This window comes from Mytilus edulis, chromosome 1, assembly GCF_963676685.1.
Source record: "Mytilus edulis chromosome 1, xbMytEdul2.2, whole genome shotgun sequence".
Lineage (NCBI taxonomy): Eukaryota > Metazoa > Mollusca > Bivalvia > Mytilida > Mytilidae > Mytilus > Mytilus edulis.
The window spans coordinates 122,437,966-122,465,341 of record NC_092344.1 but is presented as its reverse complement, the minus strand read 5'-3'; the positions used below and the strand labels follow the sequence as shown (position 1 = coordinate 122,465,341).

The following is a 27,376-nucleotide window of genomic DNA, read 5'->3' as shown; positions in this document are numbered from 1 at the left end:
ACCATATGATAAAGTAACAACTAATAAAGTAATAAATAAAATGTGTAATGAAAAAAAAGTTTAATTTTTTTCTGAAATTTGTATACCCTCGAAGTCAGTAAGTGTATTTTAAAAGACTTAAAAAATATAAATTTCATATAAGTTTTGTAGCAAAATAGATTTCACTTAGACCAGATCAGAAAATTTGTCTTTATTAAATTAAGTAAAAAATTAACTAAGCTACTCATCATCTTGAACAGTAACAAATAAGTTTCTTTGTATATTGCAGGGCTACTATTTTTACAAGACAAAACTGGTAAATTTGTGGCAGGCCATGGATGTTAAAAAGAAAGTGTTCCACTAATGTTGTGCACACTTCAGCCTTTTGTTATTTAAAAAAAATAAATTAATCAGCTAAATCTCCAGCAGAGACACTATTATTACCTTCACTTCTTTACACAGAAGTTTATCATAGGTTCACTAATGTCTATCATTGATATTTATTTTTATAAAGTTCACCCAGTTTATTTGGCAGCTTATTAGTTGACATAGATTTAAATCACACCTCTCATGCCAAATAAAGATTTGTAATAGCCATATGGACTATTTTAAGAAATTTCTTTTTAATTAGTTGTCACATTACCCCCATATATAATTGAATGTGTATTAGTCCAGTCAATCTAGCATAAATTGACCCTAACCTTGAAGTAATTGCAACAGAAGATTGTTAAGTTTTTAAATCTTTAGCATTATACCCCAAATATACACAGATAAAAATTGCAAAATATTTAACTTGAGGAAAACTAAAAAATAATGATTTTAAAATTCCTATGGAAATTTGCTTTGATATGGGAGACAACTTTGCAAAAAAGGGAGAAATATTTTAGCTATCTTTAGAGTATAGAATAGAATAGAATAGAATATTTTTATTTCCCAAATTACAGGGCCCATAAAGGGCATAAAATCAGATACAATTGATTTACATAATTGGTAACAACAACAATAGAGGCATATACATATATATTTGGAATATAAGCATTGGTCAGAATCAAGCTAAAAACCACATACATTGTATATATTGTGAATAAAAGAATAATAAAATTACATTATACATGTATATGTATTAATTCTCAAATTATTTACTTGACTTAGTGTCAGTGTTCATACCTGATCTCCTTAATTCAAAACAGTCACAAATATAACAGCCCAGTTTTTCCATAAGAGTAACATTTTCTTGGGTCAAGAGCCATACAAATTTAGAAGATTGATTTAAATTTGTAAAATTACAACAATTGTTAGAAATGTCTTTAAAAAAATCGTCCCTTTGAATATCATAAAGAGGGCATTCTAATAAGAAATGAAGCTCATCTTCAACTTTACTAAGTGAGCAATTAGAACAAAGACGCTGAGATCTTTCTATATGCTTTTTTGAATATCTGTCTGTCTCAATTTTTAAAGAGTGAGCACTTATTCTTAATTTACAAATTGACTGTCTTTTTTTGAAGTCCTTCAATTCTAAATATTTTTCTTTTTTAAAACAATTTTTTATAGAAAAATAAGTACCAAGCTTCCCTTTTTGGGAGTTAATTGTTTGATACTTAAGTTTATTCCAAAATGTGAAATAACTTTTACATAGTTTATTTTTAACATACTGACATAAAGAACCAATTGATTGGTCAAAATTTGGTAATTCAATCTCTCTCTGAATATAATCTATACTAGAATACCATGTATTTACATTAGAGCTATGTAACTGTTTACAACATATAAATGCATCAAATAGTAATCCTTCTTTCAACTGTTCCAGTCTATGACAATATTTTAACATTGATAAAATTATAGTAAAATACATAGGAAATCTACCAAGCTCTGACATTACAGCAATATTACTTGACTTTCTGTTTACACCAAGAATATATTTCATAAATTTGGTATGAGCTTTTTCAGAAGAATCCTGACCAAAGACTTTTTCCAATATATAATCATTATCTTTTTTACAAGCAGCTGAATCCGTTCTAAACATTCCCCATATTTCACTGCCATATAATAGTATGGGTTTAATTGTATGATCATAAAGATGTAAAAAAGTGGCAATACTAGGGTTAGATGATGACAAGCATCTCTGTAGCTTAAAACAAGCTTTTAAAGATTTGTTGTATAATTCATCTTTACACTGCTTAAATATACCACTAGGAGTAAATGTGATTCCAAGATATCTATATAATTTTGCACTTTCAATCTCTTTACCTCCAAAATGTAAACAGCATTTTAAAAATTTTCCTGGCTTGTTAAAAATTATACTTTTTGTCTTTTTTAAATTTACATCAAAACACCATTCTAAACAATATTCATGTAACATATTAATTCTCTTTTGCAAGCCTTCCTGTGTTTCTGAAAAAATTACTACATCATCAGCATACATAAGACAATCTACTCTATGGTTATTAATATTTACTGGATCAGGACAAGATAAAAACTTGTCAGGTAGATCATTGATAAATATTTTAAAAATATTTGGGCTTAAAACATCACCTTGTCTAACCCCTATAAATGATTTAAAACATGGAGTCATTTCATTTTCAATTTTAACACAGAGGTCACTTTTATTATACATATCTTTAATGATAGAATAAAACTTTCCAGTAATATTGTTTGTTAAAAGCTTATATCTGATACCCTCATGGATCACTTTATCAAAAGCCTGTTTAAAATCTACAAAACAGGCAAATAGTTTACCCCCCTTTTTACTTATATATTTATCGATAATGGTTTTTAAAACAAAAACATGATCAGATGGTCTACATTTTTTTGAAAATCCAATTTGACATGGATTAATCACTGATTCTTTTACCAAAAATTTATCTAGTCTGTTATTCAAAACAGAGTTAAACAATTTACCAACACAAGAGTTAATGGCAATGCGACGATAATTATCTGGTTTACTTGGATCACCAGACTTAAAAACAGCAGATAAATAGACTGATGACCATTGCATTGGATAAATACCAGATGAAAAAACATGATTAAACAGTTTCTGAATTAAAGGATTTAGAACTAAACTTCCTGCCTTTAGCATCTCGTTAGGTATACCATCCAGACCTGAGGCTTTACCACTTTTGAGTACCATCCAGACCTGAGGCTTTACCACTTTTGAGTTTAGATATTGATTCAAATATTTCTTTAGTAGAGAATCTGTAATCTAATTCACAAAAAGTTTTATTTTTTTCCATATTTTCTATTTTAGAGTTAATTTCTTTAATTCTTGTCTCACTAATTGAAGGAGATTTATTCAAATCTGAAAAATGATTAAACCAGACTTCTGGTTCTACTGACTTTCCTTTACTATCATCTGTAGACTCCTTTAAAGAATTAATAAGTTTCCAGTATTGTTTTGGATCAGAATCTCTTAAATTGTCAAGGCTATTCAGGATGGACTGTTTAAATGTGCGCATTTTATATTTACGCAATTTATTATACTCTCTGTAGCATTTATAATATGAACCTCTGACAATAGGATCATACGGAAATTTTGACAATAATTCTCCTTTAGATACTAGAATTTTCCTCTTTACACCTAAATCAGAATCAAACCATTTACAATTAGGTTTTCTTTTTTTAGATGATTTATGGCGAAAAATATTTGCCTTTGTAGCAGCAACATTTATTATGTTTAAAAAATCAGGAACTGCTCTCTCTGAATCTTCATTGGCATATTCATGATTCATGAAATTATTTAAAAGAGATTTGCAAACAGGGTGGCAAAGTGCATCTTGAAATTGACTTGTTGATGATTTTGTCCACTTATAACCACCTGGAAATGCATTCATTTTAAATTTATTAATAGATAAATGTGAAGAATAAGTTGCTAAAATTCCAAAAGACAACTTACAATGACAATCTGAAAAATTTGGGATGAAATCTGATATTTTGAAAGATAAAATTTTAGGTAAAAGTGCCTCTGAAACAATAACATAATCTACAACACTAGATCCTGTGGGTTTATGGCATGTAAATTTACCATACAAATCTCCCAATACTCTTCCATTTAAAATTCTCATTTTTGTAGATATACATAAATCTAATAACTGTCTACCTCTAACATCAACCTTACTATCATAACTATGTCTTACATCTTGAATAGTATCACAATCATAATCATTATATATAGGTAAATGAGTATCATAAACATCATTTTGTATAAAGTCTGGCTCTGATCCTGACCGAGCATTCAAATCACCACATAATATAATATCTCCTAACTGTTTATAAGTGCATGTCATATCCCTTTCAATACTATCTAATACATCATCATCAGACTGATGTAAATAACTTGACATACTTGGAATTATATAGGCTAGACACAGATATATATCATTTGTTAGATTAAAAAAGTTCTTATTCAGTTTAATCCACTGATAATCTTTACTGGTATTTTGCAAAATGTTTATGCCTGGACGGATAATATTCTTTATTAGTATACCAAGGCCCCCATAAAATCTTGAATTAGAGGACTGTACTCTACAAACTGGGAAAAAATTGTATCCCTCAACACTAATAGGGGTGTTATATCCCAAATGTGTTTCTGTCAATAGTATAATATCATAATGAATGATCTGTTTTAGAAATGAGGGGTCATGTAATTTATTGTAGGATTTAGAAATTAAGCCCCCAACATTCCAAACACAAAAAGATAAATTAGATAATAGAATATTCTTGTGCTTATTCATTACTTCTATTTAATGTTAAGAAATAGTGTTGTTAAAATGTGTACTAAAATATTCAAGTAATTTGGGAGAAAAAAATAAAATCAACCTTGTGTAATTCACAAGATGTTATATGAAATATAAACACACAAACAAAAAATTAAAAATTCCCAAACAGATATGTTAAGTTCAAAACTAAATTCAAATTAATAATACAATACAATATTAATATAAATGTTTGTATATATTTGGCAGAAATAACAAACAACTCTAAAGGTGTTTTCGTATCTATTATCAAGCTACAACTTAGATTTCATAATTCATTAGTTCAAAAGTTGACCATTTATTAAGATTTTTCTGCATGTCAAGGTAAATAATCTCAAATTGAATAAATCTAATAAATTTAAGCATATATTCTTCTTTTTGTGGTTTAAAGTTTCTTTAAACAAGGAAGATGCTGAACAAATATAATTTAAAGATTTAAACAATACCAAATATTCACATAATTTTTATACGCCCGTCAAAATTTTGACGGGACGTATTATGGTATACAAATGTCCGGTGTCCGTCCGTCTGTCTGTCTGTCCGTTGGTCTGTCCGTCTGTCCGGCGTAAACATGTCGTACCGTAACTTGAGAACGACTTATCCAAATTTCCTGAAACTTAATATAGTTGTTTCTTATGATGGTCAAATGATCTGTATACTTTTTGGTGAAAATAAGATTTAAACTTTTTGAGTTACGGCACTTTATAACTAAAACAGGGGGGTGTTTTTTTCACATGTCGCACTGTATCTCAAAAATGATTCTTGATTATGACTTAAAACTTTAAACACTTCTTAGTTATAGTAATCTCAATATCTGTATACTTTTTGGTGATGATTCAAAATTTCATTTTTGAGTTATTGAGTATTTTGTAAAAAAGGGGGAGGGTTTTTTTACATGTCGCGCCATATCTCAAAAACTATTTATGATTATTGCTTAAAACTTTACACGTCTTTGTTATATTAATCTCAATATCTGTATACTTTTTGGTGATGATTCAAAATTTCGTTTTTGAGTTATTAGTATTTTGTAAAAAAGGGGGAGGGTTTTTTTTACATGTTGTGCCGTATTTCAAAAACGATTTATGATTATTGCTTAAAACTTTACACACTTCTTTGTTTTATTAATCTAAAGATCTGTATACTTTTTGGTTTTGATTCAAAATTTTATTTTGGTAATATTTAGTTTTTGTAAAAAAAAAACAGGGTTGGGGGTTTCACATGTCCCGCCGTGTCTCTAAAACAATATATGGTTATTGCTTAAAACTTTCTCATAAACTCTTTATGATTATTGCATAAGACTTCCACATAAGACGTCGGGCGTATCATGCGCTCATGGCGCAGCTGTTTATTTCAAAATGGTCACAAAGCCAAGAATTTGCAATTTTTTAAATGAAAAATGTGCAAAAAAAATTAAAATTACCATAACACTTCAGTTTTGTACATTTCATGAGCAGAAGATTATATAATTTAGTGAAATACGAACTTATAACCCCATCAAAGTATCATATTTTACATGAATTTTAAGAAAATCAACCAAAAACTGACAAAAAAGGACTAATTTCTGCGAAGTTATCTCCCTTTCAAATGTTAATTTCCATAAGAAATTAAAAATGCAAAATTTGAGTTTTCCTCAAGTTAGATTTTAAGGGACATTTTTTCTGTGTATATTTGGGACTTAATGCTATAGATTAGAACTAAAAAAAAATCTGTTGCAATTAGTTTGAGGTTCAAACTTAGTTTGACTGGACTATATCTCAGACATTTAGTAGTCAACATAAAGGACAATTTTCTAAAGCATCATATAAATGCAGTCACATAACTTCATATTCTATACATGTATGTATCAACATATTTCCTGTGTAGAAAAAAGTTAAAAGATAAATCTTGCCCTATTGGGTTATTTTATAATCATATTAAAACTACAGTTTTAAGTTTTATCTACAGGGGATAATGCACAATATGACAGTTTGAATAATTATGTATTCTGTTGATGAAACAATATTTTTGAAAACACCTCCTATAAAGGAAAATGTTGTTAGCTAGATAATAATGCATGCATCTCTTGGTCTCTTGTGGAGAGTTGTCTTATTGGCAATCATACCACATCTTCTTTTTTTTATATCACATCAATTCATATGAATTAAAGTGAATAATTTTATGTATGACAGGTTTAGATTGCATGTGAATCTTGAAGTATCCAATGAAGAATTAAGTCAGATTAAGTTTCCTTTATGAAAATATCAGCTTTCTAATAAAACATTCTTTTCGTCCAAATTTTACCTGAATGATTTATTTGTTGGTTCTTATTGATTTTACTCTATTTACATTTAGATCATGTTTAATAAAGATAAAGACCAAAATTAAATCAGAGGGGAAAATATATTGAAAGTAAAACCGGTAGTAGATAGGAGATATTCATTTGACAAGTGTAAATTGGTACTAAAACTTGTTTTTAAAGATGACAAAAATTGTGATAAAATACAATGGAAACAAACTTGATGATGAAATGTGATCAGCCTTATACCTGTAATTTGTTTCCCACGTTTACGATCTATTTAGGAGATCTGTAAAAATGATAATGAATAATTTCACTGTGATAATATCTGAACGACAATGAAGGACAAAGAGTTTGAGGAAGGTATAGAACTTATGTTACATACATTTTCAAAGTTTAATTAATTAACGTAAAAATTGCATAATTGAAGTCTTTTGTAAATTGCGCATGGTGAAACATTTTGTTTGTAAAGAAATACTGGTACAATTTGATAATTTAGACATGTTTAACACAAATGCTGTCTCTAATAGAGAAGAAATGATAGGCGCTATAATTAGGCATAAAATATGTAAAGATTTCAACAAATAATTTTTTTTTGTCTTTCATAAATAATATTGCATTCAGTTGATAAACAATTAGAGTTAATTAGAGTAATTAGTTTTATCATATATATTTAGTGATGCCTGGGCTGGTTTGCATGTGCAAGTATAGAAAATAATCAGTACTAATATATAAGACAATGATCTGTACTTAAATATTGAATTATTGAATTTCCTTATTCAACACACAGATGTTACTTTATGATATCTGTTTAATAATAATTTGTTAATGAATAGAAATTACTACTTAAAGTCAAATAAACAAAAAATAATTTATGTTTAATAAAATTAATAAAATGTGTTCAATGGTTAAACATACCGGTACATGTCTTCATTCTATTTAAGAAGCGTTTGATTTTGAAAATAATTTGGCCTTGATCACCAAGGAAGAGACAATTTTTTGTGGAAATGTGCACCTGGTGGAAAAAAATTGGTATTGTTAATATTGTATTTATCTTTGCTGCATGTCACTAATATTTTTAAAACAGTTTTCGCAATGAAATTATTTCAATACATATCAAAATGAAGGAACCTTTGATTTTAATCCACCTTATATCTTGAATATTTCAGAGTTATTGTTGTCAGAGTACTGTTTACAACACCATGACAGTAAAAGTTCAGACAGCGATGAATCTCCCTTTCATTACTCGCCAGTACACATGGAGACATCACCTCGCACAAAACTTATCGTGGATCACAGGAAGTCAAGGTCACCATGTGGATCACTGTATGTCCTGGCTGCCTCTGTTATGGCATCACTTGGTGGAATACTGTTTGGATATGATATAGGTATATTAACATTTTGACAAGATTATTATTTGTTTGTCCAATTAATTATAGAAAAGGCAAACAACAACCCACGAAACACACATAGAAATCTTAGATCAAGCAACACAAAACTCCCCTCCATAAAACACACATAGAAATCTTAGATCAAGCAACACAAACTCCCCTCCATAAAACACACATAGAAATCTTAGATCAAGCAACACAAAACTCCCCTCCATAAAACACACATAGAAATCTTAGATCAAGCAACACAAACTCCCCTCCATAAAACACACATAGAAATCTTAGATCAAGCAACACAAAACTCCCCTCCATAAAACACACATAGAAATCTTAGATCAAGCAACACAAACTCCCCTCCATAAAACACACATAGAAATCTTAGATCAAGCAACACAAAACTCCCCTCCATAAAACACACATAGAAATCTTAGATCAAGCAACACAAACTCCCCTCCATAAAACACACATAGAAATCTTAGATCAAGCAACACAAACTCCCCTCCATAAAACACACATAGAAATCTTAGATCAAGCAACACAAAATTCCCCTCCATAAAACACACATAGAAATCTTAGATCAAGCAACACAAACTCCCCTCCATAAAACACACATAGAAATCTTAGATCAAGCAACACAAACTCCCCTCCATAAAACACACATAGAAATCTTAGATCAAGCAACACAAAACTCCCCTCCATAAAACACACATAGAAATCTTAGATCAAGCAACACAAACTCCCCTCCATAAAACACACATAGAAATCTTAGATCAAGCAACACAAAACTCCCCTCCATAAAACACACATAGAAATCTTAGATCAAGCAACACAAACTCCCCTCCATAAAACACACATAGAAATCTTAGATCAAGCAACACAAACTCCCCTCCATAAAACACACATAGAAATCTTAGATCAAGCAACACAAAACTCCCCTCCATAAAACACACATAGAAATCTTAGATCAAGCAACACAAACTCCCCTCCATAAAACACACATAGAAATCTTAGATCAAGCAACACAAACTCCCCTCCATAAAACACACATAGAAATCTTAGATCAAGCAACACAAAACTCCCCTCCATAAAACACACATAGAAATCTTAGATCAAGCAACACAAACTCCCCTCCATAAAACACACATAGAAATCTTAGATCAAGCAACACAAACTCCCCTCCATAAAACACACATAGAAATCTTAGATCAAGCAACACAAAACTCCCCTCCATAAAACACACATAGAAATCTTAGATCAAGCAACACAAACTCCCCTCCATAAAACACACATAGAAATCTTAGATCAAGCAACACAAACTCCCCTCCATAAAACACACATAGAAATCTTAGATCAAGCAACACAAAACTCCCCTCCATAAAACACACATAGAAATCTTAGATCAAGCAACACAAACTCCCCTCCATAAAACACACATAGAAATCTTAGATCAAGCAACACAAAACTCCCCTCCATAAAACACACATAGAAATCTTAGATCAAGCAACACAAACTCCCCTCCATAAAACACACATAGAAATCTTAGATCAAGCAACACAAACTCCCCTCCATAAAACACACATAGAAATCTTAGATCAAGCAACACAAACTCCCCTCCATAAAACACACATAGAAATCTTAGATCAAGCAACACAAACTCCCCTCCATAAAACACACATAGAAATCTTAGATCAAGCAACACAAAACTCCCCTCCAAAAACAAGGGGGATGATCTCAGATGCTCTGTAAGCAGATATAAGCTACATGTGACATTTGCAGATATTATTCATTCCACGATGTAACATTCGAGGAAAAAAGAACAGGATTGTGGTTTTGGCAATTGGAGAATATTTTGAGAATGTAAATATGTCCAAAGTATATCTTTCTATAGGATAAAACATTCAGATCATTTGTAAATACCAAGAAAATATTTGAAAATGTTCATAAGCATGATACTCAAGAATTTTTTTTAATAGAACTTCTTGAAGAACTACTTTTCCTTATATAGATAGAGTGTGACAAATATTTCCATTAAAGATGAATTTCCACTGTGTTTATATTTTACAAGTATTATATCTGGTGCTATATTACTGTTTATATTTTACAGGTATTATATCTGGTGCTGTTTATATTTTACAGGTATTATATCTGGTGCTGTTTATATTTAACAGGTATTATATCTGGTGCTGTTTATATTTTACAGGTATTATATCTGGTGCTGTTTATATTTAACAGGTATTATACCTGGTGCTGTTTATATTTTACAGGTATTATATCTGGTACTATATTACTGTTTATATTTTACAGGTATTATATCTGGTGCTATATTACTGTTTATATTTAACAGGTATTATATCTGGTGCTATATTACTGTTTATATTTAACAGGTATTATATCTGGTGCTGTTTATATTTAACAGGTATTATATCTGGTGCTGTTTATATTTAACAGGTATTATATCTGGTGCTATATTACTGTTTATATTTAACAGGTATTATATCTGGTGCTGTTTATATTTAACAGGTATTATATCTGGTGCTATATTACTGTTTATATTTAACAGGTATTATATCTGGTGCTGTTTATATTTAACAGGTATTATATCTGGTGCTGTTTATATTTAACAGGTATTATATCTGGTGCTGTTTATATTTTACAGGTATTATATCTGGTGCTGTTTATATTTAACAGGTATTATATCTGGTGCTGTTTATATTTTACAGGTATTATATCTGGTGCTATATTACTGTTTATATTTAACAGGTATTATATCTGGTGCTGTTTATATTTAACAGGTATTATATCTGGTGCTGTTTATATTTAACAGGTATTATATCTGGTGCTATATTACTGTTTATATTTTACAGGTATTATATCTGGTGCTGTTTATATTTAACAGGTATTATATCTGGTGCTGTTTATATTTAACAGGTATTATATCTGGTGCTGTTTATATTTTACAGGTATTATATCTGGTGCTATATTACTGTTTATATTTAACAGGTATTATATCTGGTGCTGTTTATATTAAACAGGTATTATATCTGGTGCTGTTTATATTTTACAGGTATTATATCTGGTGCTATATTACTGTTTATATTTAACAGGTATTATATCTGGTGCTGTTTATATTTTACAGGTATTATATCTGGTGCTGTTTATATTTTACAGGTATTATATCTGGTGCTATATTACTGTTTATATTTAACAGGTATTATATCTGGTGCTGTTTATATTTTACAGGTATTATATCTGGTGCTGTTTATATTTTACAGGTATTATATCTGGTGCTGTTTATATTTTACAGGTATTATATCTGATGCTGTTTATATTTTACAGGTATTATATCTGGTGCTATATTACTGTTTATATTTTACAGGTATTATATCTGATGCTGTTTATATTTAACAGGTATTATATCTGGTGCTGTTTATATTTTACAGGTATTATATCTGGTGCTGTTTATATTTTACAGGTATTATATCTGGTGCTGTTTATATTTTACAGGTATTATATCTGGTGCTGTTTATATTTTACAGGTATTATATCTGATGCTGTTTATATTTTACAGGTATTATATCTGGTGCTATATTACTGTTTATATTTTACAGGTATTATATCTGATGCTGTTTATATTTAACAGGTATTATATCTGGTGCTGTTTATATTTTACAGGTATTATATCTGGTGCTATATTACTGTTTATATTTTACAGGTATTATATCTGATGCTGTTTATATTTTACAGGTATTATATCTGGTGCTGTTTATATTTTACAGGTATTATATCTGGTGCTATATTACAACTAAAGGAGAAGTTCTGCTTGTCGTGTTTTGATCAAGAGTTAGTCGTAAGCTCCATGTTATTTGGAGCTTTACTTGGATCTTGTTTTGGAGGTCAGTATATTATTAGTCATTAAGTTCTGCTTGTCATGTTTCGATCAAGAGTTAGTTGTAAGCTCTATGTTATTTGGTGCTTTACTTGGATCTGTGTTTTGGAGGTCAGTATATCATTAGTTATTTTAGAAAATGTAGTTACATGTGTCAGTTATGTACCCTGGTACTGTGAATGTTATAGACATATAAAAAAAAGATGTGGTATGATTACACTGGTAAGTGTTATATGATGGAATATTTTGATATTAATCCATTCTTTTACATTATGACACTTATTTTTTTTTCTCAATTCTCGAAATTCAATGGAGAAAAAAAATTATATTGTAGTAATTAAACCATTTTACAACTTTTGCCCACTGGCAATTTTTAGTTTTATCTATCATCTATCTGATCTACATGTACACAAGTCAATGTCCACAATGCATTTAGATAGTATCTAACATTTTTTTTAATAAAGGAAATGTGTTCTCGTAAGTTGTTAAAACTATCTCTGCTATGATAAACTCACTTTGTGCGGTTGAATGAGCACTCACAATATTTTTTAGTCATTATGTCCCTTAAAAATATAAATTATATAGAAAATTGCAATTAGTACTATCAAGCCTTCATTTCTAGCAAGATTTTAATGAAATTTATATCAAAGATTTATATATCAGTTATGTCTTTTACAAATTCAATATCAGTTCAGATAAATTAGCTTAGAGGAATGACGGCCCTTTGAAATAAAATTATATTGAACATTTCATTGTATGCTAATTGATGTAGGATATTCATAAAAAAAAAGTTTTAAAGAATAAAAATAAGTACATTGGAGAGTTACTATCCACCAAATTAGATATGTGTATTGGGGGGGGGGGGGGGGGGGGGTCTTATTTCTATAAAATAACTTACTATCGTTCTTAACACAGTTTGTTTAATGCGATGTGAGGAATATCTCTTCATGAGGGAAATAGATAACAAAGTTTATAAAAAATTTATGCTCCTCAAAAAAGGTAAAATCACAAAAATACTGAGCTCACAGGAAAATTCAAAATGTCCCAAACAAATGGCAAAATCAAAAGCTCAAACACATCAAATGAATGAATAACAACTGTCATATTCCTGACTTGGTACAGGCATTTTCTTATGTAGAAAATGTTGGATTGAACCTGGTTTTATATTATAGCTAGCTACACCTCTCACATGTATGACATTCACATCAAATTCCATTATATTGACTTCGACACGTGAACAAAACATACAGGGTAAAAATGTCAAAAATACAGCAGTCAACATTGTGTTTGAACCATTGACCCATATCTATCTAAATAGATGTCTTGACCGGTGCTGAGATATGTTTTAAAATGTAGGGTTAATACTGACCCTCTGTCAAATCAGCAACAATGGAATGGCTCCTATGAAATAACAGAGGTTAATCTAGAGGCAGAGAATTCATAATAATCCTTTAAAAATATCCTGGAAATCAACTTTTAGATAACACTTTTGGTTAAACTAGCTATTTACATGTAAACACAGTAACCATATTTTCTACAAGTATTTGTCCAACTTATTTTCTGACATTTGTAAAATCTTCTTAGTGACATCAACATTTTTTTTTTTGATTGATTTTTTTTGTGCTAACATAGATAGTTTTTGTTGAGCCTGCAACTTTTGTTGCAGAAAGCTCGACATAGGGATAGTGATCCGGCGGCGGTGGCTACGGCGGCGGCGTTAGCTAACTTCTTAAAAGCTTTATATTTCAGAAGGTGGAAGACCTGGATGCTTCATACTTTGTATATAGATGCCTCATGTCCAATGTCCTTGACCTCATTTTCATGGTTCAGTGACCACTTGAAAAAAAAGTTCAAATTTTTTGTAATGTTGAATTCTCTCTTATTATAAGTAATAGGATAACTATATTTGATATGTGCGTACCTTGCAAGGTCCTCATGTCTGTCAGACAGTTTTCACTTGACCTCGACCTCATTTCATGGATCAGTGAACAAGGTTAAGTTTTGGTGGTCAAGTCCATATCTCAGATACTATAAGCAATAGGGCTAGTATATTCAGTGTATGGAAGGACTGTAAGGTGTACATGTCCAACTGGCAGGTGTCATCTGACCTTGACCTCATTTTCATGGTTCAGTGGTTATAGTTAAGTTTTTGTGTTTTGGTCTGTTTTTCTCATACTATATGCAATAGGTTTACTATATTTGTTGTATGGAATGATTGTAAGGTGTACATGTCTAGCGGGCAGATGACATCTGAACTTGACCTCATTTTCATGGTTCAGTGGTTATAGTTAAGTTTTTGTGTTTTGGTCTGTTTTTCTCATACTTTATGCAATAGCTTTACTATATTTGTTGTATGGAATGATTGTAAGGTGTACATGTCTAGCGGGCAGATGTCATCTGACCTTGACCTCATTTTCATGGTTCAGTGGTTATAGTTAAGATTTTGTATTTGGGTCTGTTTTTGTCATACTTTATGCAATAAGTTTACTATATTTGTTGTATGGAATGATTGTAAGGTGTACATGTCTAGCGGGTAGATGTCATCTGACCTTGACCTCATTTTCATGGTTCAGTGGTCAAAGTAAAGTTTTTGAGTTTTGGTCTTTTTATATCTAATACTATATGTCATAGGTCAACTATATTTGGTGTATGGAAATATTTTATGATCTATATGTCAGTCATGCAGGTTTTATTTGACCTTGACCTGGTTTTCACGGTTCATTGCTCAGTGTTAAGTTTTTGTGTTTTGGTCTATTTTCTTAAACTATAAGCAATAGGTCAACTATATTTGTTGTATGGAAGCATTGTTAGCTGTACATGTCTGCGTGGCAAATGGTTCAACTGACCTTGACCTCATTTTCATGGTTCATGTTAAGTTTATGTGACAGTCGTAATAAAGCTTTATATTTAGGAGTATCAACATAATATCAATGATTAGTAAAGAAGGCGAGACATTTCAGTGTGTGCACTCTTGTCACTTTAGGTATGATAATAGACTGGTTTGGAAGACGTTTTACCATTATAGTAAATGCTGGTATATTTACCATTGGAGCTGTTATAGCTGCTGGGGCACCTGTGTTCTATGTTGTGGTATGTAGATATTGGATAGATTAAAGTTTTACCATTATAGTATATGCTGGTATCTTTACCATTGGAGCTGTTATAGCTGCTGGGGCACCTGTATTCTATGTTGTGGTATGTAGATATTGATATTGCTCTACAAAAAAAACCTATGGGGATTGATTATTAATGGGTTAATATAATAAATATTTCATACTTTTTAAGATGAGCAGAAGAAACCAAGAGGAATTAAAAGGGATGTTTCCTGTTTTTATACGACCGCAAAAAATATATTGGTATCATGTCTTCGTTGCCATCGTCAGCATCGTCCGAAGACATATGATTTCCAGACAATAACTTTAGTATAAGTAAAATAGAAATCTATGAAATTTAAACACAAGGTTTAGAACCACAAAAGAAAGGTTGTGATTGATTTTGGAGGTTATGGTCCCAACAGTTCAGGAATTAGGGACCAAAAAGGGGCCCAAATTATCTTCTTTCTAGTTTCCAGACAATAACTTGTGGAAAGTTGTATGGATCTCTCTAAAATTATACCATAAATTTCCATACCAGAAAGGGATGGTTAGGATTGGCTTTTAGGGGTTATGGCTCAAACCGTTTAGGAATTAGGGGCAAAAAAGGGGGTAAAAACAAGTATTTTCTGGTTAATTGACAATTAGTTCAGTACAATGTTGTGTTTGAATTACCTCCCTTACGCTGCTTTTATATTATGTATAAAGAATTGTTGTATTGTCTTGAGGTGATTAGCTGTCAATTTATTTTTAGAACTTTCTGTTTTAAAAATGCTGATTAAGGTATATTAATTTTAGCCATTATTATTTATGTCATGTTCTATTTTAAGACTTTTAGGATGTATTGAAATGGGTAATTATGCAACAGCATGGTATATTGCACAAAAGCAAAAATGGAATATAAATTTAATTATATATCCAGTTCTAAGTTCTTTGACTACAGCTATTCTGTTTCAGAAACCTATTATGTGTCAAATATTTAATTACAATCCAAATTCAGACCTGTATCAAGCATGAATATTGTGTCTGTTTTTGCCCCAACTGTTCAGGGTTGGACCTCTACCGTTGTATATAGCTGCGCTCAGGGAAGTTATTAATTATTATATCTGTTAAAGAATACTTTTGTCTTGTCCTTGTTGAAATTTCTTATAAATTCTTCAATGTCATTTTCAGATTAAACATTCTTTTTCCTTACAGGTAATTGGTCGTGTTGTATTAGGATTTGCTGTTTCTGTGTCAGCCATTGCAGAATGTATTTATATCTCAGAAATTGCACCAGCTGTAAGTGAAAAATATATGTATTATAATTGTTTAAATAAACATATTTTTTTTTTATGTATATATATATATTAGATCGTTGGTTTTCCTGTTTGATTGGTGTTACACTAGTAATTTTTTGGGGCCCTTTATAGCATGCTGTTGGATGTGAGCCAAGGCTCCTTTTTGAAGACTGTACCTTGATCTATAAATTATAATGGTTCACTTTTATGAATTATGACTTTAATAGAGTTGTCTCATTGGCACTCATACCACATCTTTTTTAACTATTGTGTAAATCTGTTATCAGAAAATACATATTCAGATGAATGTACATTCTTTCATACATAAGATGGGGAGATAACTATGATAGTGCAGCCAGAAAAGTCAGGTCAAGGTTAACATAAATGACCTTGGCTTGAAGAGGAAGAAATATTCAACAAACAGGTAACAAAAAATACAGAAAAGGTTACACATATTAACACTAGTAACACTCAAAAAAAGATGTTGACATTTAAATTTAATAGAATCCTAAAAGATTGCCTGGTTTTATTGCGAACCCTATCATAGTTTTCCATAGATTCACCTGCAAGTTACCTGTCCATTTAAACTTTTGGCAGTTCTATTGTCCCATCTAACAAATACAACAGGTATTGTTCTCTGTGTAGTTTATTCACTGGGACCTTTAAATTTCTTCCAAGAGAAATATATCACTCATTGATTAATTTACCTGAACAAAAAATTGAACTGTCAATGAAGAAAAAATACTTATACCAATACTAAGTAAGGACTCACAAAACTGCATGTGGTGTTGTATTTATTCGATACCTGGAGTAACTCGTTTTTAATGTGTTCAATATTACATTTGTAATACTGATTCAAAAATTAAAAGTTGATTTCTGATCAAATATTCAATATTTTTGTGTGTTTGATAAATAAAAATTTGAATATTTAATATTATTTTTAAATTAAGGTCTTCATAAACATAAGTCTATAAATGAACAACAACAAAAACATGTAAATTCATTGGAAAATACTAAAAAATGTGTCTGAAATAAACTTTTTAGTATTAAACCAGATTTTATATTGAACAGATTGAAAATATATTAATGATAATATTGAATAAATACAATATTGCATACAGTTTATGTGAGTTATTAGAAGTATTTCAATAAAAAAGAAGATAATTTTTTGGTCAGGTAAATTAATCAATGAGTGATATATTTCTCCTAGAAGAAATTTAAAGGTCCCAGTGAATAAACTAAACAGAGAACAATACCTGTTGTATTTGTTAGATGGGAAAATAGAACTGCCAAAAGTTTAAATCGACAGGTAACTTGCAGGTGAATCTATGGAAAACTAAGATAGGGTTCGCAATAACAATCAAAATATTAAAGATAAGATTTAACCTATAACAGAAACTTTCCCATCACGACAAATTCAAAGCTACTATAACTATAAGGACTGATTTGATATTATTTGTTTTAAAATGATCAGAGCAAATATTTCATAAATATCCAGGATTAAGAATGAAAAGAAATAATTTGATATTTTATGTACTCTCATATTTCTCACTGAAATTTATATATAATTTGTTTTAGAAAAGACGAGGTTTATTGGTGTCGTTAAATGAACTTGGTATAACATGTGGATTACTGATTGCTTACCTAGTTAACTATGCATGCATAGATATTGAAAATGGATGGTTTGTATTATCTTTTTCATAGTATTCCCTTTGAAACTGAAAAATTCAAAATATTTAGTATTGTCTGTCCCATTTTCTTTTCCGCACTCTCAACTTAAGTTTTCCTCATCAAAATAATATGAAACTTGTACAAAATGCACAACACACAGACAGAGGTAGAATTAAAGCAATGTCATGAGTTATGCCCATTTTAAACATAGAAAATTACAAAGCTTGAGCGTGAGCATTAGTGTCCTCAGATACATCCTTCTTTTATATTAAGTGATTTTCACTCAGTTATTAACAAATTTGATATTTGGGGTCCTTTTACTTCATGATAAAAGCAAATTCTGTTTTGTCAGATATATTGTTAGTTATATTTTACCATAGGTAAACAAAATATAGTTATTTGCAATTATAGAAGGTATACTTTGTTACCTCACAGCAATATGTGTTATATAGGGTATTGGGATATCATTTTTTCAAAAGTCAATAAAACCGCATATTTACCTCATCAAAAGACAGTAATTGTTTTATTCCATAGTCCAAGAGAAGAAAATGTATCTAATGACAAACATATACCAATTTTTTTTACATGAAACATTTTACCATGACGTTGTATGTAAAAGCGCGTGACGTTTAGCGCGGTGAATAACACTTTCACAGGTGAATATGCTTTTTTATTCAAAATCCAATTCATATAGAAAAGCCTACTAAAATAATACCAATATGGAATAAATGTTTGTTATTTCTGTGATCCCAGCTGTTATACAAGGTATCGGGATGATATTTTCTGTTATTTCAGGAGGTATAGGTTTGTTATTTCTGTGATCCCAGCTGTTATACAAGGTATTGGGATGATATTTTCTGTTATTTCAGGAGATATATGTTTGTTATTTCTGTGATCACAGCTGTTATACAAGATATTTGGGATGATATTTTCTGTTATTTCAGGTGATACATGTTTGTTATTTCTGTGATCCCAGCTGTTATACAAGGTATTGGGAGGATATTTTCTGTTATTTCAGGAGATACATGTTTGTTATTTCTGTGATCCCAGCTGTTATACAAGGTATTGGGAGGATATTTTCTGTTATTTCAGGAGATATATGTTTGTTATTTCTGTGATCAGAGCTGTTATACAAGGTATTGGGATGATATTTTCTGTTATTTCAGGAGATACATGTTTGTTATTTCTGTGATCCCAGCTGTTATACAAGGTATTGGGATGATATTTTCTGTTATTTCAGGAGATACATGTTTGTTATTTCTGTGATCCCAGCTGTTATACAAGGTATTGAGATGAGATTTTCTGTTATTTCAGGAGATATATGTTTGTTATTTCTGTGATCCCAGCTGTTATACAAGGTATTGGGATGATATTTTTACCACCCAGTCCAAGATTCCTGATGTTACATAAACAAGAATCTAAGGTAGGATGTAATTTCTTTGTTATTGTTATCATTGTCATCCTTTTTCAGGGAGATAATTTATGACAGTTAATTTTGAATTGTTTGAATGTGAATACGAAGGAAATGGATTTCAAAAAGGTTAGAAAACTGCATTTCCCCCCTTAATTTAACCAATGACCAGAAAAAAGGTATAAAGTGATAAAGAGTTTGGTAAAAACCTTGTTCATTGTTACTCTTGTGAGGTAAGATGGTATACATTTTCTTCAATATACTTTTAAACCAGGTTCTTTCTTTAAGGCTGAAGCTGTATTACTGAAGCTGAGAGGAGGATGTAATGTGGAGAAAGAAATTGACAACATCAGAACAGCTGTTTATCATGAAAAGGTACAAAAAAAACATGTTACAGTCAAATCTCTCTAGACTAATATACATTCTGTCAAGAGTCACCAAAAATAATTCCTCCCAAAAAAATTTATTGTATAAAGTACATGGAGATCGCAAGACTAGTCAATTTAAACACCTCAATATTTGTATATTTGTACATTGATGGACCCCGTTGTATTACTTAAGGACCTGGTTTTGTTTTGTTTTGAAACCACAGTTTTATGAAAAGCAACAGATACATTTTCTTTGTCCGTCACCGAACCAGATATTAGATTCTATTAAGTCCAAACGTTTTTTGCCAGGGTTGTTTAGACAGTGTACAAAGGGAGACAATTCTAGCTCAGTTATGAATAATTAAGAAATAATTCATGTGGGCTTGAATATATCGTGATTTTACCACGGGTGGGCCCTTTATGCCAAATATTTTACCCTGAGCAATAGCAAGGGGTTAAATATCGGCATAAAAGGACAACCTGTGGTAAAATCATAATATATTCAAGCCCCCATGAATTATTTTGATTCTAATGTGACAAATACGGCAGTTATTTTGGATTGAAGCATTCTAATATTTGCCGTTCCCATAAATAAATGCACTATCAAATTGGCGTAAGTGAAAGGAGCAAGCTAAATTAGTGACATGCTTAAACTATTTACCATAACATATTTCGATAGTTTTGGATGAATTTAAATGATAATTTACTATTTGTCTTATATGTATAATTTTTTTTAGCTTATATCACATTTATACCACATTTTAGCATTGTTTGTTTACGTTTCCTTGTTGTGATGATTTTTGGTTTCACAAGCGTATATTTTCCCGTAAAATGCTTATATTCTTACGTCATCGTTCTATGATGTCGGGCACCTCATTCATAAAACAGCATATGACTTGGGAGTATGATCTGTACTCAAAGCATTTGAAGGACATCATGTTAGAATTGTAAATCGTTGATATGTTTCAAGATAACTTAACTGTTGATTATATGCATCTTTAAATGATAACTTAATTAGTAAGAGACTTATGAACCAAGTCACATGATCATTTCTTTGAATACTTTAAAAGAGAGATTCGAATCACTTATTCAAATAAAACATTTGTAAAGAAATGATTGAATTTGATAATTTGCTAGTATGTTTATGATGCTTGTTGCAAAATATAGTCAGATGAGGTTGATCACAGCATCAACAGTGCTTCTGTTTTTCACCTTTTCAATGGAGTTTTTTCTATGTATATCCTTTGATTTAAACTTTTATTTATACATTGATATTTATTTGTAGAATACTCATTGCTGTGATATATTTTCTAAATCTAATAACATGAGAGGGAGATTGTTTATTGGAGCTGGCCTTGTGTTTTTTCAACAGGTAGGGTTTATGAAATGAGATTTTGGGTACTGTTTATTAGAGCAGGTCTTGTCTTTTTCCAACAGTTTAGATTTTTACCATAAGAGAAAGACATGTGATGTTAATGGCATGAAAAAAAGTCTATTTAAAAACATTAAAAGGAGACTGATACTTGAATATGACCAGTCGTTCAAACACAAAGGGTTATAATCATTACTCTTGCTGTCAAATAAAAAGCACACTGTATAACTTTTGCTGTTAAACTTGAGCCTCAAAGATAGAAGATGCATGAATTTGAAATCATTATTAATTAACTTATCTATGTAAATATCAAAATCATAGAAGCCAACATTAATTAGTCAGAAATAACCTGCATATGAATTTGTCCATCCAAGGAGGATGCAGGGATACAAAACCATCCCCTTACCTTGGACAGGGGTATAACAGTGAAACAAAAGTACAAACTATAAAATCATACTTTATACTATGCCTCTGTTTTATTTCAGTTTACTGGACAACCCAACGTTTTATACTATGCCTCTGTTTTATTTCAGTTTACTGGACAACCCAACGTTATATACTATGCCTCTGTTTTATTTCAGTTTACTGGACAACCCAACGTTTTATACTATGCCTCTGTTTTATTTCAGTTTACTGGACAACCTAACGTTTTATACTATGCCTCTGTTTTATTTCAGTTTACTGGACAACCCAACGTTTTATACTATGCCTCTGTTTTATTTCAGTTTACTGGACAACCCAACGTTTTATACTATGCCTCTGTTGTATTTCAGTTTACTGGACAACCCAACGTTTTATACTATGCCTCCACCATATTACAAGCTGTTGGATTCCACACAGACTCTGCTGCCACTCTAGCCACTGTTGGATTAGGTGGTGTAAAGGTAAGGAAAATAAACATTTCTGTTATTGTCAAGATTTGAAGATTGTACTGCAGTTGTTCCATTCAGTAATTGTGGATATGTAATATGCAGACCTATCACTTGAATATAAATATAACTGTGTTAATGCAATTTGATAAGGCTTAAATTTACACTTTTTTCTGTAAACACTTAACACTTAATTAAAATATGATGAACTAAGATTTAATTATTTGCAATAAAGATTCCATTATTGTTTTTTTTTAAGGTTCTTATGACAATAGTGGCATTACTTTGTGTAGATAGATGGGGACGTAGAAAGTTCTTACTCGTAGGAGCTACATTGATGGGGATGTCATTACTAGTTCTAGGATTAGTGACTCATTATGACTCAGGAGAGTCAATCACTAATCCTTGTCAAGATGATTTATTTTGTCAGAGTTTTAATTCATCGTCAGTATTGTTAAATTCATCGTTAGAAATCCAGACTCATGTGAGAGAAGTTACTGTGATATCGAACTTTACTGCCAACACAACAGTTCATCCTATTGTGCCATTTAAATTACATGGAGACGATGCTGGAAGAGTTATGGCATTCACGGCTCTCCTTACATTTGTTGCTGCTTATGGATTTAGTTTTGGTCCAAGTAAGCATTAAGTATTTATAATATGGGCAATATGTGTATAAATAAAGAGGGTTTGAGTTAACACATAATTATATTTACAAGATTATATTCCTAAAATTAGAATATAATAGTTTCAATATAAAGATAAGAAGATTTGGTATATTTGCCATTAACAGCTTTTCACCAGAGATTTAATGACCTAGATGTTCACGATTATAGGTCACTCTATGGCCTTCAACAATTAGTCAAACCCATACCACATAGTTAGCTATTAAAGGCCCTGAAATGACAAATGAAAAAACAATTTAAACAAGAAAACTAGTTATGGCCTGATTTATGTAAAAAATAATGAACAAAATTCAAATATGACATACAGCAACAAATATTCTCAATTGCTTTGGAGTAGCTTCATGTTATTGAAAAAATTGTACTGAAATAATTTAAGAAAAGACTTAATTACAGTAAGTAAAGTTTTATGAATTTGATATTTATACATTTAATAATTTTATAAAGAACATCATTTATATAATACATGGTTATTTTTGTTGACAGTTAGTTGGTTGGTACTAAGTGAGATCTTCCCTTCCGCCATTAGAGGACGTGCAATAGCCTTGACAACAACTCTCAACTGGGGGACCAACTTAGTTATATCTGCTGTGTTCCTAGATATGATAAGTAAGGAAAAAGTTTGAAATTTTAAGAATTTAAAATAAAATAAGATTATAGCTAAGATTTCAATGAAAAGAAAATGTGTGTTAGACTTCAACCAGCCATCAACCACATAACACAAACAAATCTTCGAAAGACATATAGAATGTTATTCTAAAAAAATTGTAAGTGTAATAATGTTTTAACAATACAAGAAATCATCTAAAATCAAAACAATATTCCTTGTTTTCTATGGTGGAACTTGAATATGTGAACTTAGAGATATCTGTTTTGTATTTGAAGCTTGGCCCACTTTAAATATGGGTTTTACTGTTGCAAATAACCTAGTGTCATGCAGCAAAATTGGTAAATGGATAATTGGGACAGTGAAACAAAGTTTTATGTTTAGGCCAAACTTCAAATACAGTACAGTTATCACTATCATCAACTTAAACTGTGGCAAGTTATTATTTTGGGAAAAATCTTTTATTTCTTTAAAACAGATGAACCCTTATTAGAAACAATTTTACAAGTGTGATAATATATTATTTTTGTCATTATAGATGGATTTGGAGTATCTGGAACATTCTTTTTCTTCAGTTCCGTATGTATAGTATCAGTCATTTTTATATTTACCACTATACCAGAGACTAAAGGCAAATCATTAGAACAGATCTCAGAAGAAATGAATAAAAGGTATGACTTAAGATTAAAACACTACATACAAATTACTGATGTGTCACAAATGTTCTAGTGGTTCGTTCCAAATTGTGAAGGTATACATTTCTCTTAAGTTATATATACACAGTTTCTAAATTTGAATAATAAATTGATAAACATTTAAGAAAAAATATGTATGACCATATGAACTGTAGAAAAGGTGTATTAGATATGATGAAGAAAAGAATATCCTTCATTGTGAAGAAATCATGACCCTCTAACAATATGTTAGTTTGAATCTTAGATCAAATTCAGATCATATTGCCTTTAAAAATTGCTTTCCAAGTATAAAGTTGTTAAAATTTTTTACTAAACTGAAAATAAGAAAATTTTATTTAGTTCGCAAATAGTTAATGAAGATATTAGATTTTCTGCTTTCTAATTTTGTTTTGAAATGTGTGATTCTATTTTTCTATAATGTACAGTAGCACTGATCTTGATATAACTCTGTTGGAGTAAATCTAATGATGGTAAATAGTAGGGGTGTGGGATTAGAAATGGTGAATTGTAAAAGAACAGGTTCTTGTATCATCATATTCTATTCAATCATATGTAGCATCAGAGATTAAAATTGGATGAAATAAATGGAAGAGAGGATATTTTTTAATTTGTATGCTTGTATCTTGCATAAAATTTTCATTATAAAATCATTATGAATAAACAGCATTTTGATATACAACTACTTAAAGAGTGGGTGGTACACTAAAATCACAATTTTCATACAGCATTGGTTGGTTTGTCCCTTAGTTTATCTATTTGACATTTCTGAAACACATTTTTGTCAAGAAATTTATAATGTTGAGTTGTAGCATGTAAGTGATTACTAGATCTGTAGGACTGTCACTTCATGTATGATCAAACTGCAACCGTTACGTTTCGTTATGTCTCGTTACGTCTCGGGGTTTAAAAGCATATTTTATTTAAACTTTATTTTCTGTATTTGTACAGCTTTCCATGTTGTTCTGATTGTCAATGTTGTTGGTAAGCTTGCTTCAGATAAAATGCTTGCTTATAAATTAACTAAGTGATATGATATTAATCACATAATTAACCAATACTAATATAAAAAATAGACTCAAAGGTTTTGCACTGTTGGTTATTGAATGAAATCTTAATGACTTTTATTTTAGAATTAGATAATGATAAAACACATAACAAGTTTGAATCAAGGTGGCGTCACCTTTTACTGTTGAATTTTTACACTTACAATTGGAAAAATTGCTGATTTTATTCCTTTCCATTTCTTACCAGTTTGCCTCAACCAAATGTTATGAAACTTATACGCAATGCTTATTACCATGAAACTTAGATTAAGTTTGAATTTTGTCGATCTCAATAATGTCCCTTTATAATACACAGTTTTTATGATGAGTTTATTTACAACCAGTGGGTTGATGCAATTGCTGGTGGAGTTTTCTGGCGTACTAAATTATAATCCTGGTACCTTTGATAACTATTCCCCTCCCAGGGTATCTCTAGCTTAGTAGTCAGCATTTCTCTGTATTGCTTCATAAACTGCTTCATCAATTTCCATTGATAGGGTCATAATTATAAATTAACTGTCTACAAACTTAGAATTTAGCAATACTAAATCATGTCTACCCTAGGAATATATTATCTTAGATGTATTTGGCACAACTTTTAGGAATAATAGGTCATCAATGCTCTTTAACTTCTTACCTTAGTTGACCTTTTTAACTTTTTTGATTCAAGCTTCACTGATGAGTCTTTTGTAGATGAAACACGTGTCTGGTCAACAAATCCTATTATCTATGATGAGTTTATTTATGGACATGTTCTCCATTTCTTTGCTTCTGCACTGCAAAATTGCTAATTTGTTTTAATGAAATATTCACTTAATCTCCATTTCTAACAATGCTCGTTAGTTATAAGTACTAATTACAGAACCGATTTCACAGTGTTTGGTTCATAGTATTATATATTTTAGAAGTATATCATTTCATTAAATACTGAAACTATATTTTATTCTAATGCGATCTTTATGTAACAATTTTATGGATTGGCAATCCATTTTGAATTATTGGAATCCACAAATATTTGAATGATATAATTGAAAAATAAAACAACACCTATCTTGAATATGCCATTGATGAAAATTTATCCAAATTTGAATCTGACACATAACAGAATAATATTGTCTATGTTTTGCCAGATCAACTGCACTTGCCTCTGTTAAATAACCAACTCTAAAACTATAGTTCTCTGGTTACTTTATTAAAACATCTTCAACTTGTAATATCCTTTTGATATAGCTATCTGGTTTACATGAAGAAACAATACAGATAGTGTTTAATTATAATGATATGGTACTGATAAGAAGTTCATTTGTTTGTTAAAAACATATTCTGATTGTTCAGTTGATGTAAGTATATGCTGTTATAATGCTCATTTGTGTTGATAAAGAGAAATATTCTTGAAATGTACTTAAAAGTAGATACAATATAAAACAGGGATAAACTTGGACACAAATACATTTTTAATGTTATTTATTTATCTTTTCAGATCTATAATATCTGGGATGAAGGCTCGCTGTTCTAGATGTTTACGTTGTTTTACTGTATACAAAACAGATTTACATCAAAGTACATAATAGATTACAGAGAAACCTGATGAATATAATTGTTGTGGAATGTAACCATGCTGTAGAAACTATATCTTATTGATACAACTTTCTCAAAAAGATTATTTAGTATTATTACATAGGTTGCAATGAATTACATTGATTTCCCAGTTAGATAAAAACCGATAATTTCACATGTGAAATAAACGTGGTTATTTCACTCTCTGACGTCATACATACAACAGGCGTTGTCAAAACGTCGATAACGTCGGATCAAAACAAATTGTCAATGCGTAGGAAAAAGATATAGTTCCTAACATTTACTACATTAATTTCATAAAAATAAAGCCATTTGCCAATGTAATAAAAAGAATAACTAATCGCCGTATTTGAATATCAAAAATAAGACAACTTGTGACCGAACGCCGCTATGGATTAAACTCGTGCTGCGCACTCGTTTAATCCATG

At 30.4% G+C, this 27,376-nt stretch overlaps 2 protein-coding genes across 4 annotated transcripts in view; one reads left to right on the top strand and one right to left on the bottom strand.

The window, feature by feature from the left end:
• The window catches only part of LOC139504980 (solute carrier family 2, facilitated glucose transporter member 10-like), a 32,615-nt gene extending 5,551 nt beyond the window's left edge, over positions 1–27,064 (top strand). Inside the window, exons 1-15 of one of the 3 annotated variants that reach the window (XM_071294867.1) lie at positions 7,146–7,365; positions 8,172–8,390; positions 12,170–12,286; positions 15,263–15,369; positions 16,569–16,652; positions 18,230–18,333; positions 19,637–19,745; positions 20,022–20,108; positions 21,387–21,473; positions 22,247–22,357; positions 22,602–22,980; positions 23,512–23,634; positions 24,171–24,303; positions 25,276–25,308; positions 26,851–27,037. In XM_071294867.1, the coding sequence (XP_071150968.1) occupies positions 7,341–7,365; positions 8,172–8,390; positions 12,170–12,286; positions 15,263–15,369; positions 16,569–16,652; positions 18,230–18,333; positions 19,637–19,745; positions 20,022–20,108; positions 21,387–21,473; positions 22,247–22,357; positions 22,602–22,980; positions 23,512–23,634; positions 24,171–24,303; positions 25,276–25,308; position 26,851 (1,719 nt within the window). In that variant the 5' untranslated portion in view covers positions 7,146–7,340 and the 3' untranslated portion in view covers positions 26,852–27,037. Of the gene's footprint in view, positions 1–7,145; positions 7,366–8,171; positions 8,391–12,169; positions 12,287–15,262; positions 15,370–16,568; positions 16,653–18,229; positions 18,334–19,636; positions 19,746–20,021; positions 20,109–21,386; positions 21,474–22,246; positions 22,358–22,601; positions 22,981–23,511; positions 23,635–24,170; positions 24,304–25,275; positions 25,309–26,850 lie in introns of those variants that run through there. The other 2 variants (XM_071294855.1, XM_071294863.1) reach the window with 2 other exon arrangements.
• LOC139504973 (uncharacterized) lies at positions 891–4,672 on the bottom strand. The gene is made up of 2 exons (XM_071294846.1): positions 3,113–4,672; positions 891–3,078 (listed from the first exon to the last, which is right to left on the bottom strand). Exons 1-2 carry the CDS (start codon positions 4,314–4,316, stop codon positions 1,115–1,117), a joined length of 3,168 nt encoding a protein of 1,055 aa, XP_071150947.1. The 5' UTR covers positions 4,317–4,672; the 3' UTR covers positions 891–1,114.
• Positions 27,065–27,376: the final 312 nt, after the last annotated feature.

Bases quoted from the DNA above. Each gene is read 5' to 3' on its own strand.
- LOC139504973 (XM_071294846.1), bottom strand. From the start codon at position 4,316: ATGTCAAGTTATTTACATCAGTCTGATGATGATGTATTAGATAGTATT. The intron at 3,079-3,112 runs GTCTGGATGGTA...GTAAAGCCTCAG, and splicing joins CAAAAGTGGTAAAGCCTCAG to GTCTGGATGGTATACCTAAC.